The 16,099-nt window shown below is 50.7% G+C and overlaps 1 protein-coding gene across 1 annotated transcript in view; it reads right to left on the reverse strand.

Moving 5' to 3' along the window:
* The window catches only part of Pdia5 (protein disulfide isomerase family A member 5), an 89,707-nt gene that overhangs the window by 5,079 nt on the left and 68,529 nt on the right, over positions 1–16,099 (reverse strand). The window contains exons 12-15 of the mRNA XM_005344890.2: positions 10,180–10,250; positions 9,505–9,665; positions 5,221–5,351; positions 1,206–1,276 (exon numbers count right to left, since the gene is read on the reverse strand). Of these exons, the coding sequence (XP_005344947.1) occupies positions 1,206–1,276; positions 5,221–5,351; positions 9,505–9,665; positions 10,180–10,250 (434 nt within the window). The remainder of the gene's footprint in view (positions 1–1,205; positions 1,277–5,220; positions 5,352–9,504; positions 9,666–10,179; positions 10,251–16,099) is intronic.

The following is a 16,099-nucleotide window of genomic DNA, read 5'->3' on the forward strand; positions in this document are numbered from 1 at the left end:
CCTCACTGCCCAGACATGTGCCTGCTCTCGGCCTGTCTTCCTAGACTGTTCTCACCACCCTTTCTCTGTTGCTCCCTCAGGGTGCACCGAGGTGTCCTAGCACCTGTATCTCTGCCTCCATCATCCCGGAGGGACCTGCAGGCCTACCTTCCTTTTGCCTTTGGCCAAACCCTCACCATCCCCAGGACAGTGAGCTGTGTGCTCACCTGTGCTGCGTCACCTGCTCTTCAGGATCAGCCAATTTATTGTGGGAAATCTGCTTAGCTTGTGTCTGGAGCAGCTGAAGGATTTTACAGGGAATAGGGAGCCGTCATAGCAGCACCATGACTCCGGGTCCAGCGTGTGTGTGTGTGTGTGTGTGTGTGTGTGTGTGTGTGTGTGTGTGTGTAAGTCCCCATATAAACCTAGTGAGGCCTGGTGTGACCGAGTCTAAGGGCTGGGAACCATCTTTGCAACCATCTCTACCAGTCCCCAGATCAATAAGGTGATAAGAGACTTCAAAGGCTGGGGATATAGTTCAGTGGGAGATTGCTTGCCTAGCAAGAGGTCAGCCTTCAACCCTGCCCCCAGTAAACAACAAAAACCTAAGAGAAAGGAACTTGAGGACTGGAGGTTGAGAGGATTTCCTGAATTCTGGGGTCCATCCCTGCTTCAAGGGCCACATACCCACCCTTGCCAGTGGTGGCTCTGCTCCCTGCTGCAGGAAGAGACCTGGCACCCACTCCTTAATCCACTCTGCAGCTCCAGTTTGTTAATTTTATGCTCCATCAGCTGGTGGCTGCAGGAGCCTTTAGCTCAAGCAGGACAAGGATCCTCCAGCATGGTCTGGTTCTCCCCCACTGCAGCCTCCTCCATTTGACTTTTGTGGGGTTCTTATTTGTATTTTTAATTATCTAAGTAACGCATGACTACGATCCTACTGTAAAAATGTTTGAGCACTAAAGGAAAATGAACACATGGCTCCTTTTACACCCCCTCCTCCACAGAAGGGCTGCTAGGCTTCAGTTTATACCTCCAGTTGGTTTTGCAGCAGAAATCCATTCTGGCTGCCTGGCAAAGAGAAAGAATGTTCTGCTTCTAAGAATGACCCTGCTCACAGGTCTGGGCAGAACTGCACACAGGGTCGGGGAATGTAATCAGAAGAGAAGAAGGTGTAGGAATCAGTGCAAGGCAAACTGGGGATGGAATGAGGGGGGTATCCTTACCTTGCGGTCATCTTTGAAGGCATCAGCTGTGGCAGTGAAGTGTGGGATGACCTTCTTACAGTGTGGGCACCCTGGGTGAGAAGGGACAGAGTGTCACATAATGTCTGAAGATGGCAGAGCTGGGGCCACTCTGGAACTCTGGATAGTCCCTTTCCAGAGCTCCACATCCTGCTCACCCTGTCAGGGTTCATTTGTTAACCTTGACATTCAAATGTCTCCCATATCTTGTCTGTGGGCATGGGGCTTTGCAGGAGTCAATGCCATTGAGTCTGGGGACACTCCTGCTCTAGAATTCTTCCCCTGCCACCTGGCCTAAAGGGAAGCCTGCAGAGGCTGCCCTGGAGACCACCAGAGCTGGAGCTACAGTGCATAGGGTCTTGGGGTGGACCATGTGTGCTCAGGACTCAAGTCTACCACGCTGCTCTCTTGCCCTAACTATTATGGCGGATCACCTCTCCTGAGGAAGTGGTACTGGAAAGATGGGGTGGGAGGCAGCAACTCTGCCCAGGTTCCCAAGGTTCCTGTGTTGCTGATAGCTTCCTCCCCTTCAATGCCCTCTGCCCCTTTCTACAATCTTAATCTTGAAGGCAACAGTGGACGCCCTTGAGTGAGGCTGGGAGGAAGAAGAGCTACTGTGTCATCAGCACCCAGTCCTCGCCCCAGGGAAGAGGCCCTGAGTGGAGCAAGGGCTGTGGCATTCCACTTATGGTTGTACCTTGCCTATGCATCACTTTGAGCCCGCCTGCTGGAGAGTACTACAGGAACTTATCTGTGAGCCATTTTCTGCTCTGGTCACGGAAGCTGGGGAAGCCACAGGCCCCACTGGGTGAACGGATAAGAACCTAAACCTGCCCTTTCTCATATTCGTTCGGCAGATATGAGTGAATAGAACTGCCATGGATAGACAGCTTTGACCCTGACTGTGGCAGTAATCAATTCTGATGAAAACCGATGAGAGGGGGCACAGGCCCGCTGGGAGACCTGGGTCCAGCATCAGCTTCCTGACAAAGGCCTGTGCACTCCACTTTGGGAGGTAGACAGGGCTGACTCTGTGGGAACGAAAATGGCTCTGCTCTTTTGCTTTCTCCTCTTAAGAATGAGATAATAGTGACTGGCATTTCAAAGGGTTTTGTGAAACTAAATTAAGGCTAAGCTACAAATTTAATCTGAATTTAGCATTTGAGTTGGTTCCTGAGATGGGTGGGACCACCCATATGGTCAGACTTGGGGAGCAGCCAGCTGGCCCTAGAAGAGGGGGGGGTGAGGGGGAGGGATTCGGGGATTTCCTAACATCTGATGCAGGAACAGAAGAGAGACCTGGGAGGGCAATGGGTTAATTCGGAATAAATGAGCCCATGAGGCAGCTAACGGACAGATGACTTCCCAACCACCTAAAACGGCAATTCTCAGTAACATCATTAATTTGGCCTAACAGAGACACAGAGTCAAATTCATGAAAATGTCATAGTACAGAGGAGTGACGTTATATAATTTCAAAACATTTAAAGAGCACAGTCTATTGGTTGACTCATCTCGTGGGCAGCCACAGGCCCTGTGAAGGGCATGGGCCTACTAATAGCACGCTTACAGGGTGGGCTGAAAATAATCTACCTCAGGTCTCACAATCCGGATTCATTATTAATTTTCCCTTTTTAACCTCCACTTATCGAAAGCATAAAAGCCAACTGTCAGCCCAGCGCGAGTTCCTACGCCATCGATTTTAAAATATCGAGGCCTCAGATGCATGGCTTCTCGCATCTCATTTTCTCATTAGCTAAAGGGTGCATGGCAGAGGCAGATGACTAACTGGTGGGGTGGCTGGGCCAGAAAGTGCACGGGATGTTTCTGAGAGGTCGAGGGGGACCAGAGTGTGCCACGGCTTCTTCAGATTTGGGGGAGGACAGAGGTAAAGCCAGGGGACTAGAGAATGTGCTGAGTTGGTCCAGGAAAGGCAGTTCCTATGAGCAGATCATGTAGGATGGAGTAGGTATAAAGAGAAGCGGGGAGTAAAGAGAGGCCTGGGGAGGCAGATCTGGGGGAGGAGGACAGTGGCAGGGAGGCCGGATGGGTAAGGCCAGCCTTTTTTACGTGAAAATTTTATCTGGTACTTGACATTTCTGCAGTATTTAGAGTATTTATATATAAATGTGTGTGTGTGTGTGTGTGTGTGTGTGTGTGTAGCTTACAAGTAAGTGTATTACCATCACAATGCACAAAAAGACAGACTTCTTTGTCCTTAAGATTCCACACAGTTCCCCAGCTGGGGCAAGATCCAAAGACAGGAAACTAGTAGGAAATGGGGAGCTCTGAGGACTAAGACCTTCATCAGCAGCAGAGTTATTCCATGGCCCCACTGTGGCCATGAACTGGCATGGAAGAATGTTCTCAGAGAAGGCTGGGAACCCCTGAGGCCGGGCAGGGATAAGGCTCCTTCCCCCATATCCTGGGTGCAGTCTGGAGAAGGGAGGCAGACTAGTCTCACCTGGCTAGCATGGGAGGATCCCTGGAGATACAGAAACCTCTAGGTCCTCAGTGAGGAACGAGGAGTGGCCTGGGCTAAAGAGAGGGGGCATTTCTGGGGAAGCACTGTGTCTAGTCTGTGTGAAGTTTACTTGGTGGCTGGTCACTGAGCTGACTGTCATCTACTGGCTGTTCACAGAGATCACTCTTGATGAACTAACTGTGCCTGTGGCAGAGACAGAGCTGCCTGGGCTGCAGGAAGGGCCTGCCATGAACTTGCCACAAAGCCTAGAGCAAAAATCCCGTGTCTCAGCCCTCCAACGTCTTCTGCTCTGAAGGAGCAGGCAAAGTCTCCGAGGAACTCAGTGAGGGCCTTTGAGAGCAAACTAGAGAAGAGGTCAAGGTTGCAGGGGAGGGAGGCTGCCGGGGTGTGCTGGCTGCCGGAGGGATGGGGTCTCTCAGACAGTGACAGTGACGATAAGAGCCATCGTAGGCTTCTGACACTGAACAGTGGGGATGGGAGCAGAGCAAACAGGAGGGCCTGCCACAACCGAGTGGGTTTACGACTAGACGGAGTGCCTGGCTTCCCTGTAGACAGAGACTTTTATTATCCTCACTCCATTAAGCTGAGCTGTAACCTGGGGGAGAGAGAGAAGGGCAGGAGAAGAGTGGGACATGCTAAGACGCTTTCCCTCTAAGTGTCAATTAACAACTTCAAAACGGGAATGCACAAGAACCCGAGGTCACAAACACCCCTGTTAGCAGACATGTCACTTCCTCAACTTGTACTCTGATTAAAATGAGAATCATGGGGCTTGCAGGTGAATCTGCCTTCCATGTACTACGGTGTCAGACTCAGGAATAGATCAAAGCCTTTACAAAAGGTCAGTGGGAGTCCTAAGGCTTTGAAGACAAGGTCAGTACCAGGAGAAAGAACAGGAGCAGAGGAGGGGGGGGGGAAGAATTGAGCTGTGTGTATGGTGTGTGTGTGGTGTGTGTGCAGTGGGAGGGGGTGCAAACAGGGGAGCACAGGCAGCATGGAAAAACCCAGAGACTGGGACTGGAGAGATGGCCCAGTGGTTAAGAGCACCGGCTGCTCATCCAGAGGACCTGGGTTCAATTCCCAGCACCCACATGGCAGCTCACTGTTATTTCAGTTCTGGTCCCTATGCCCTCACACAGACATACATGTAGGCAAAACACCAGTGCACATAAAATAAAAAAATAAATCTTTTTTTTTTAAAAAAGGAAGAAAAACAGAAAAATCCAGGGACTTTGGGAGACCTAGGAAGCTGGTTCCTACCCCAAACAGAGTCTGTAAGCCTGAGCAGAGAAAGACCACCCCAATGAGGACAAAACTCTGACGGGGGCTGACAGAAGGAAGCAATGAAGTCTCCAGGCCTTCTCAGCCTTTGCTGAGACTGGGAATCCTGCTTCAGGAACACGCGGTTTCAGGGTTGGCCAGGAGCTGCACTGGTATCTGGGGTAGGGACCCTTTCTGACGTGGCAGCGCCAAGCCCTCTCACCTCCCTCCTTACGAACACAAGCTACTCACAAGGCGCGTAGAACATGACCAAGGTGTGCTTCTTCTTCTTCAGGGTATCCCGGAAGTTATCCCCCACCAGATGTAACACACTTGTCTGTCGCTCTTCCCATGTGGGTTCTGGAGGTGGGGGAGCCTCAGGGCTGCGGAAGTTGGGGGGAGGGGCAGGCATGAGGAACGGCTGACAGACAGGTGCAAACCCCACCCCACGCCCAGCCACTGTGGAACACAAACGAACAAACAACTTTGCATTTCTTCTGGGATTTCATTTTAAAACGTTGGCTTCAACACCAACACATGTGTACCATCCACAAAGAGGTGGGAGACCTGGGCCCATCTGAACCAGGCACCCCCCAGGTGTTGGTCACCAATCCTACGGAAGACACAGAACCTCCTCCATCTGGTTCCCTGGCTCCTTCTATCATCTTCTTTGAAGTGTTTGTTCTGGCAGAGAGAGCACCAGCCAAGCTGTGAGGGAGACCCGGGCTCCAGTCCAGATTACTTGCAGGACCTGTGACTTTATGGAATGTGACCAAACCTGAGTCACCATTTGCTTTTGTTACATGGGATAGTGGTACCCAGGGTAGAAGCACACAGGGAGAATCTGCGAAGCTCCTGCTCGGCCCAGCATAGAGAAGCTAGGAGTGCTAATAAACCACAGGCACTGGATACATGTTAACCGATTTCTAGTTTCTGCTTGTCCACTGGTCCCCCATCCCATCCTGCCTCACACCAGGATAAAGCCTGCTGTAGTTCAGATCTGAATGTCCCCCAAAAGTCTATGTGTTTTCAGAGGGCACTGTCGGGAGGTAGCGGAAACCAAGGTGGGATGTCATATCTTTAAGATCACTACCAAGTAACCATAAAACGACACTCACCAAACTGAGGCAAAACAAACTTTTCTCTTTGAAGTCAATCATCTCAGGTATTCGGTACAGTAAGGGAAAGCTGACTAATGCTGAGTCTGATTTGTTTATTTATTTTAGAGATGACATCTTGTCATGCGGCTGGCCTAGAACTTGTAATTTTCGGATTTAGCACTATGAGTGCTGGGGTAATAGGCAAACGTCAACACATCCAGCTCCCAGGTCTTTCAGAAGTCTCTGCCATCCTTGTGTCCCCTCTCTGCAAACCCTGTGACTCTTGGCAAGGAAGGCTATGCCAAACTGCCCCTGCCGCTACCCTTCTGCCACAACCCTAGGATTCAGTTCCGAGAACCATGGGGCCTCTCTGACCTGTCACTTTCCACAAACCTTCTAATAGCGCTTCCTAACTCCAGTGTCCCATGTCTCCCATAGCTTTCTCTTCCTCCAGTTCCACTCCAAGCCTCTGCAATTCTCACGAGACTTTATGTGAGGATCTTCAGTGGCTTCTGCAGCTGTGGTAACCATGAACTTTCTCTCTCATCTGAGCCTGCTTCCAGCCGGATGCCCCACTGTGACCTTAAACCCACCCAGACTTGGGACATGCACAAAGAAAAGGGAAGGGTTGGGTCTTGTCACCAGCACAGGAGTGCCTTGACAGCATGGAGAATCTGGGGGAGGCAGAGGGACTGGGGAGAAAAATAACATGTGGCCACATGGTTGACAGCACCAACTTGTCTTTTCTGCTTGCCTGCTCCCTGAACGATGTTTCGCTGGCCATATACTGGTGGACACATCTCAGCAACCCAGGGCTTGGCTACCTGTACACCCAGCAGGGGTAAGGACCATGCGCCTTGCCTGGCGCTGTCTTCTTGCCCTGCTTCTGAATGAGACCTCCACCTTCCTTCCCAGACTCATCTGCTGTCCGACACCAGAACGCTCTCTTCTAAATGCCTCAAAGAGCTATTGCTTTTTGTCTTATCTCTGGGTGGTGATCCTAACCTCTCTGAACTTAAATGTCTTCTCGATGAAACCGGAATAAAAAATCCTGGCCTTGGGAGGATTTGTGGATGAAGAGAAGCACAGTTAAACAGGGCTGGGATTTGGTTCAGGAGCAGAACCCTTCCCTACCAGGTGTGGACCCTGAGTTTACTGCCTTCCTAGTGAGACTGAGACAGCACGCAGGATAAGTCCCCTGCTTCAGAAACCAGAAGGGAAACGGAACACTGTCTCTCTTAGAACCCTCGAGAGTCGAGGCGTGGCTACTCAGGCTCCTTTCGGGGAGCAGAGAAAAATGGGAGCAGCTGAGGGTGGAACTTGGCCACTTCCTTTTCTCTTACAAGAGGCGTCTCCAGGGCCTCTACCATCTGCGCTCCTAGTCCATACACCGGAGTTTCTCCAAACGCCATGGCAGGAAGACCCACTCACGACCACTGTGTCCACATTCAGGAATATGAGTTTCAGAATCTACACGTCTTTGCACACACTTTGCCACACCTGGTGTGTACTGGACGCACATCCAGGTTCAAAGAACAATGCTGTAAGGAAAGGACTCCAATCCAGCTGCTGTCATTCTGCCTGCTTTCCTTGTTGCTCTGGGACTTCAGAGTCTTGCCTCACACACCGGCATCATTACCTCTGTGAAGGCCAGAATACGGCTTCTTTCACTTTCGTTTCCCTCCTGTTGCTGAAATGAGGACACAGCCTCGAATATTAAAATTGTGTATGGTCACTGGTGTGCAGCAGCAGAAGGCAGGGCCAGGCTATGGCAACGCTATTGTGATAACAGCTTTTGCTTCTCTAGCGTGCCTGGAGGCTTCTCCAGGCTGGGGCATCAGCGTCACAGGCCAACTTCCTCCACTCACAGAGGGGAATACTGATAACTGAGGCTCCAATTCCTCTGGGTCATTGGGTCAGCTATGGTAGAGCCTCTCAGGTTCTCTCTATTTGCAAGTGGATTGGGCTAAGTTGCGTCCTGCAGACTCACACGTGGGCGTTCTTATGCCCCGGGACCCCAGATGGTAACCGGATCTGGAGGTACTAAGATGAAGTTACTACTACGGGTCCTTCATACAGTGGGGACTGGTGGTCTTGGTATGTGCAGGTGAGGTCACAGTGCCACACACAGAAGGAAAGAATAGGTGAAGACAGGCAGAAGATGGCCACTACCATGATGAGTTTTGTCAACTTGTCACAACCTAGAATCACCTGGGAAGAGTCTCAACAAGGGACGGTCTATCAGGCTGGCCTGTGGGCATGTCTGCAGGATTGTCCTGACCACTCTGGTGGACGTGGGAAGACCCATGTCAGCACTATCCCTTGGTGTTGGGCCCTACACTGTACAAAGCAGAGGAAGAGAGGCATGCCCAAATTCCTGTCTATGTTCTCTGCTGTGGGTGAGACACGTCCTGATGCTTCAAGATCTCACCTTGACCTTCCTACAGTGAGGGACTGGGATGATAAGCTAAACAAACCCTTTCTCCCCGCAAAGTTGCTCTTGTTGAGATATTTGATCACAGCAACAGATACCTCGAGCCCAGGAAAGGCCTCCAAATAACCAACCCCACCAACATCATGAATTGCCACTTCTGGCTTCCAGAAAGCTAAAAAACAATAAACCTCTGACGTTCTGTCAACTAGATGCTCACGCTTTGTTATGGGAGTCTAGAAAACTAACACACAGTCTGGGGGCTCTGAGAAATCTTTGTCTGGAATCCTGACTCCTGGAAGCCAGCACTGAGGGCATTCCAAGACATCCAGCTGACTACCAATGAACCTGGGGCAGAATGAGTTCAGTTCTGTGATGACAAGCAGGTGTACCCTTCCTGTGATGACAAGCAGGTGTACCCTTCCTGTATTCACAGATGATGAACCCTGGGGCAGCGAAGGCAACTGACTGAAGCCCACGGAGCCATCTAGAATGGCGGCTGTTGCCTTTAGACTTGCACAGCATGGTGACTTTAGATTAAGGGAGTCAAATTTCTTGGCTCCTTGGGCCCCAATTCAAGGATGGGGCTTCTTAAAGTTCACTTCTGTGGTGGTTTGAATGAAAACAGCCCCCACAGGCTCACAAGGGAGTGGCATTATTTGATAGGATTAGGACCTGTGGCCTTGTTGGAGGAACTATGTCATTGGGGGTGGGGCTTTAGGTTTCAGAAGCTCAAGTAGGTCCCAGTGTCTCCTCTCTTCCTGCTGATCCAGATGCAGAACTCGCAGCTACCTCTCCAGCACCATGTCTGCCTGCACAGCGTCACGCTCCCTACCATGATGATAACGGACTAAACCTCTGAAACTGCAAGCCAGCCCCAATTAAATATTTTCCTTTATGGTCATGGTGTCTCTTCACAGCTAAGACAACGTCTCTTCCTCGAGGCAGTCTCCAGGGGCTGGCAATTGGTTAACTAGGTCACACTATCAAAGCCCAAACACTTACTTCTGCATCCACTCAATAAACTTCTTCTTTGTTCTGAGTGCAGGTACAGCCTGCTGCTCGCCGTTCTTGAAATACTTCAGTGTAGGGAATGCGGAGACGTGAAATCTTCCTGCCAGGGCCTCGTTGACGGTGGCATCGACAGCTGCAAGGACACCAGAGCTCTGGGATGGGGGAAAGGCCAACCATGCATTACAGCCTCAGAAGTGGTGCTGCTGGAAAGAGGAGCCCAGGGGCCGGCCCGACCCTCCCCCAGGCCTGGCCATGATCTAATGGTGCCTGGATCTCTGCACCTACATACCACAGGGAACAATGAAACCCTGGCACATCCCTGTCTTCTTAGTGATGGGCTAAGATGAGGCTTCTGAGTCTGCCTCACCAACCATGCTGGGCAGAACAGGGCCTTCTCCCAACAGTCAAGGTCCCAGAGAACAGAGGGAAATAGGCAGAGGTCCCCCCTAGTTAGCTACAGGAACATGGTCTCATAGGCTGTCTGCCCTGTTCTGTACCTGGGAGGGGCTCCACCTGCCTGACAGAATATATTTACTAGGGGATGCGGAGGCACTGTAGCCTCCAGGGACAGGGAGAGCCACTTTGGGGCTTATAGAAAATCACAATGACTCTAGGAGCTGGTGACTCTTCAGAGGGAACGGCGAGGACTCAGGAACGGAAGCTTACATCCGCGTCTGCATGGAGGACTTCAGCGGCACTCTCAAACTCTGGCTTCATTTTCTTACAGTGTCCACACCCTGTGGAGAGAGCGCAAGGAGGGTATTTTTGTGGCATGGAGGCCCTGATGTCCTCATGCTGCCCCCCCACCCAACCGAGTTAGCATCACTCCAGGAATCTGGGCAGTGAGAGACAACAATGAATGCTGTGTAAACAATCATCTAAACGTCACAGGCACTGCATATCCAGTCCCCGGAAGCTGGCCCTGGGGTAGGGCAGGTGCACGTCCCTTACGTGAGTCCTGCAAGGCAGGAACTGACACGGTCACTATTTTATATGTTGAGAAACTGAAGCAACAAGACGGTGGTGGACGGCTGCCTAAGAATGACCAGACAAGCATAGTCAGAGGTGTGCTACAGCCCCCAGCAATCCGGCAGGAGATGGCACAGACCTCCTGGGATTGTGTTGCAATTGCGAATCATCTTCTCTGGACTGCAGGGTGGGAATAAGAAGCCACAGAAGCAAAAACATTGGTGATGTTAAGTTTTGAATCCTGACAGGAGAAAGCACAGGCACGGGATCTACGTATGTCCAAACTAATGGCGTTCCTTGGTATAGAATCTACTCTGCCCTTGCCTTATAAGCATATGATGTCATGAAGAACAGAATCTGATACATTACAAGGCAAACAGGGGCCAGTGAGAAGGCTCAGTGGGTAAAGACACTGCCACCAGGACTGATGACTTCAGTTGGATCCCTGACCCCACATGGGAGCAGGAGAGAACCAACCTCTATAAGCTTTCCTTTGACCTCTAGTACACACATAGGCATACACACATGCATGCAATACACAAATAAATAAATGCAAAAAAAGTTAAAGACATTAAAAACCCAACAACAACAAAGCCCAGTCACATTGTGGGTATCATTAGGGGATAAGAGAACTCTTCCATTTGCATTGAAAGAGAGGATTCTGACTTTGGATGCTAAAGAGGCTAAGAGGTATGGAGGGTCAACAGCTGCAGCTGCAGGATGCTCTCAAAGCGAGCCCAGCTGCATAGGAACCTGACAGAAATGAGGCTCGGAACCTGATGAGAAATGACAGCCTTCTTGGGGGTGTGCTAATCTGGCTTCTTGGGGGTGATGGATTCTGGCTGTTAGGAAAAATAAAGACAAAAAGAAAGGAAGACAGAAAGTCACTATTATCAGGAGACCTCCCACATCTTCCCTTCCCAGAAGCCACCTGAGCACCTCAACTGACTTTCCTACCTCCATTGCAGTCTTGCCTAGGATAGGGTGTCTGCGTCCTCTACAGCACCACAGAGCCAGCTCCAGGAGGCACAGTGACAGAAGACCCTCTCCCTCCCACTCTTGTCTTCTTCAACCCACTGTCACCCTGTCCCTTGGGGGGGGGACAAATGGCTGTCGGGGTGGCCATTCCGCTTCCTGATAGAATCCTAGCTAAGCTCCATGCTCCTCTGCGGAGCACTGGGGACAGGACTCAGTGCAGGAAAGTGATGCTGACGGAGTCCAGCTCAGGCAGTAGCTGCCACTTGTGTCAACGTCCTGGCTCTTCCCAGAAGGCCTTCTGGCAGAGATATCACAAACCTGGAGGATCCAAAGTACCCAACCAACAGGCAAAAAGAGGAAATAAGGACCCTGCGACTTCCTGTTAGGTGGCTTGCCCTCCTGCTGGGTTAAACCAACAGGGAAGAGAAAGGTTTCAGGTATCAGGCTCTTCCTGGCTGGAGACAGAGAGGAACATGGCCTGCGAGACAGTTTAGTGTTCACAGGATGCTTTGAGGAGACGGACCAGAGGAAGAGAATCCCTATGGCTCCTTCCTCTGTGCTGTGTGTTCAACTGCACACTGCTGGACTCTAGCCTTGGAGTCCGACTCCTCCAAGGAAGGACCTGGGAATGTTGTACACCATGCCTCCACACGAAGCAAAGTGACCATCATTTATTTAATTGACACAGTAAGTAGTTACTGGACAGCACCAAGAAGAAAAGGCCTAGTTAATCTGAGGAGAAGGGGAGTGACCAGGGGCTTGGGAAGATCATCGGAGGGCACGTCTGAATGGACACGTACCAAACAAAATAAGCAGCAGGGACACAAGGACCCGAACTCCAGAGGAAGGACAGCCTCAGAACAGATATCCCCAGGCCCCACTCAGGAGGGCAGAGTTCTGCTGCAAGGCAAGGAAGACCACTGGCCCAGAAATTTTCTCCAAAGGTTCCTCTGCAACACTGAGTTCTGGTCCCCAGGGCTGCTTCTAGACATGGTAGGGGTCATCTGACTCTACTGAGCCCCATCAACTGTAGAAGTGTCAAAGTCATTCTTATTTTGAATTATAAAAACATACTTTGCAGAAATAAACATTTTAGCATCATTATAAACCATCCATCTTTTTTTTTTTCTTTCTAAGAATTAGGTTTAGGGGTTATGGTGTGTGAAGGTTGCTTGGTTCGTTTTCACACAAACATCTGTGCTTTTGGATTACAAGCAGATCCCCAAGAATGACCACAAAAGCTCCTCTGACAGAGCACAGTTGACGCACACGGAGTAGGCAGTGCTATTTTCCTGTCCCTGCTCCTTCCCTGATGTGGGAGTGTCATAAATCAATCTGTTGATTTCATCGGTTAAGTAATAAACAAACTGCTTGGCTGGCCCTCATAGCTTAGAACATAGGTGGGAGGAGTAAACAGAACAGAATGCTGGGAGGAAGAGGAAGTGAGCTCAGAGACAACATGCTCTCATCTCCAGGGCGGACGCGAGAGCTCTGCTCTCTGAGGCACACGCGATGAAGCTCCGATCCAGGATGGACGTAGGCTAGAATCTTCCCGGTAAGACCGGTGCTCACAGATTATTAGAGATGGGTTGATCGGGATATCAGAATCAGCCAGTAAGGGCTAGAGCTAAAGGGCCAAGCAGTGTTTAAATGAATACAGTTTCCGTGTAATAATTTCGGGTAAAGCTAGCCTTGCAGGCAGCGGGGTGCTGGGAACGCAGCCCCGCCGCTCCTATTACTACACTTTCCCAGGTAGACACGTGCAACCTGCCATCAGCTGGGGGACTCCAAGCTAGCCTCTCTTCCCGGATAGCTGTCTCAGCGATAGGAGACAGGAGAGGTGGCCTCGAAGGTTGAGTCTTGGGTGCTAACAACTCCACAATAAGTTCTTCTTCCTCATGATTCATCGACCCCCAAATTCATGAGTAACTTCTAAGGGATCCCGGGCCCTGTGAACTTGTGTCCTAGACTAAAGGGTTAGGAGGGAGAAGTGGTCCCTTTCCCATAAGAGGTGGGTGGAGCAATGTGGGGGGCCCTACAGATGTCTGGACTCAGGTCACCTTCCATTCTACAAGATACGTTAGGAGCAGAAGAGGATACTCTGTGGGAAGCTCCACTGACTTAGCGTGAAATAGACTGTGATTTAAAAGCATTTGCTTGAACTAAAAAGAGAGGAAGAGCTCCTTTGAGGTTTATGGTCGGTCAGAATGGAGAAGTTCCACAGTGCTTACAGGAACCTCACAGGGCTACCTCCAGCCACATCCCTCTTATGCTTTGCTCAAAGCTCACCCCATTCTCCTGCCCGAGGCCAACCTCCTCTCAATAGACAGAGTGAATTCACGCTGAACAAGAAGTCTTGGAGAAAAGTGAGTCCAGAGACACTCCTGCTGTTGGGGGCTGGGCCTCTCACCCCAGAATCCAGCCCGGCCTAGAGAGAAGGCAGGGAGTGACGGCCGCCGAGCCCTGAAACAAGCTGGCTCAGAAGAAGGTCCCCCAACACTCTGTCCCCTGAATGTGATGTGAGTGGTGCTGCTGGTAGGGCCTGGACAGTGGGGGGATTGCAACTGAGGTCAGTGGATGGAAAGGGGAAAGCCTCCAAAAGGAAAACTACAGCTTCTTTCTCAATGACCTAGCTGGTGCAGCAGGATCCTTGAGGGTGAGGGAATTCACCTTGCACTACCTTCATGCCGTTATCAGGTTTCTGTCCTTTGATGCCACTGCCCCGCTGGGGTGGAAAATGGGCTCTATACCACCTGCCAGCTTCTATCAACAGAGGGCCAGAGGCGGGCTCAGAGACTGAGAATTGGCTCACTGGGCAGAGGGGCTGTGATCAGCCACAGTGTCTGTGCTGGGCATGAAGATGGCTAAAAACCTCTAGATTCTTCTGCTCACGTGCACGGCTCTCTCCTGTACTCCTGGCCTCGTCTCTCGGGGCTGAGGAAGGAGGAGTTTGTTTTCTGTACACAACCATTTAAATCAATCCTAGCAGCCCCACGAGACAAATGACAGAGATCAGAGGGTCCATTTTACTGTCGGAGCTTGTGGCTCTAGCAGATGAAATGTAAGTCCTCTTGGGGGTCTTATCTTCATCTTAGCCCCACCCTGATGGATAAACACCCCTCCAGGCCACCCTTGTGGTCCCCCCTGGCTTGGGCCCCACTTTGAGTCTTTCCAGCTCCATTGATGGAGCTGTTCTTCCAGTCATAAAATGCTTCTTATTCAGATATTCCCACGGCATTTAATTTTCGGTTGCCTTGTGATGGATCAGTGCTATCTCCTGATATTTATGAGCAGCCAGGGTCTCTTTCCACAATATAAATCATATCACATCCCCCTTGCTTAAAACTTTCCAAGGGCTTTCTGCCACAGGTGGTAGACTGAAATCTAAGCTCCTTATTATCACCGCCAGCCAATGCCATCTGGCTCCCTCCTGCCCGGCAGCCTCGGCTCAGCTCACTTCCTCCCGTCCTTCATGATGCAGCCTCTCCCCCATCCCATCAAGCTTAGGTCTCCCTCAGGATCCTTGAATGTGCTCCTGCCACACCTCAAATACAACACCCCTACCCCATCCCAGTTTATGGGTTACCCCTTCTTCTTGAATTCTGATCTTACCCCCTCCAACCCTCCAACCCAAAGAGACCTTCTGACAGTAAGCATCCTCCCCTAATTTTATTCAATGTGCCCTGAGCCGGCTGTTTATCTGGGTCCTGTCTCCTCAGCTGGACAGTCGGGTCATACAGGCAGGAGCTCACGGGTCCATCTGACTGACTCTGATGTCAAGCAGCATGCTTTCCTCACTGCTCAGGTTTATACCTATGGACCAAAGAGCCATAGCTGGGGTAAGTGTCCCCCAAAGGTAAAGCCCCAGTCTGTGGCACTGTTATCAAGTTGGAAAACCTTGAAGACGTGGGGTCCTGCAGGAGGAAGTTAGAAGCTAGATCTCTGGCACTGTGCCCTCAAAAGTGACAATGGACGACAGCCCGTTCTTCTTCCTCTGTTTCCCAGGTAACCATGAGGAAAGTTGCCTCATCCACTACACATTCCAGCCACCATGTCCTGCCCCACCACAGCCTAAAAGTAATGGGGCCAACGGATCGTGGACAGAAACTTCTGAACCGTGAGCCAACATAAAGAGCTCCTCGATTTTTAAGTTGATTATCCAGGCATTTTGGCACAATGACAGACAACTAACACAAAAGGCTTAACCAGATGGAACGTTTTATCGACAGGGGCACAAATCGTTGTTAATGTGACTAAACGTCCTTTCTCTGCAAAGTTTGTGGTCAAGGTACTCACTATGCACACGCATTCTCTCCCTTCTACCAGAGGACACTTTCCCTGCCCTTCCCAGTCTTGGCAACTGTCTGGAGAGATCGCCAGTCTTCTAGGTGCTGGTCTAGAGTATCTCGACGCCACGGTAGCGCTCACTAGAAATCACTAAGATTTTCCATTCTAGCATCTTTCCTTCTGCTTTTCAAAAGAGATGTCAAGGCTAGGCGCTGAACTTCTTCAGACAGAGTTTATGATGAGAAGTCCACGCAGGCCCAGACAAAGGGAAAGGTCTGGCTGAGCAATGTCTTCCTCCTGAACAACATCTACTTGGAGGATCTGGGGTGGTACATAGCGTCTGTGCTGCCCC

The sequence above is a fragment of the Microtus ochrogaster genome, chromosome 2, assembly GCF_000317375.1.
Source record: "Microtus ochrogaster isolate Prairie Vole_2 chromosome 2, MicOch1.0, whole genome shotgun sequence".
Classification (NCBI taxonomy): domain Eukaryota; kingdom Metazoa; phylum Chordata; class Mammalia; order Rodentia; family Cricetidae; genus Microtus; species Microtus ochrogaster.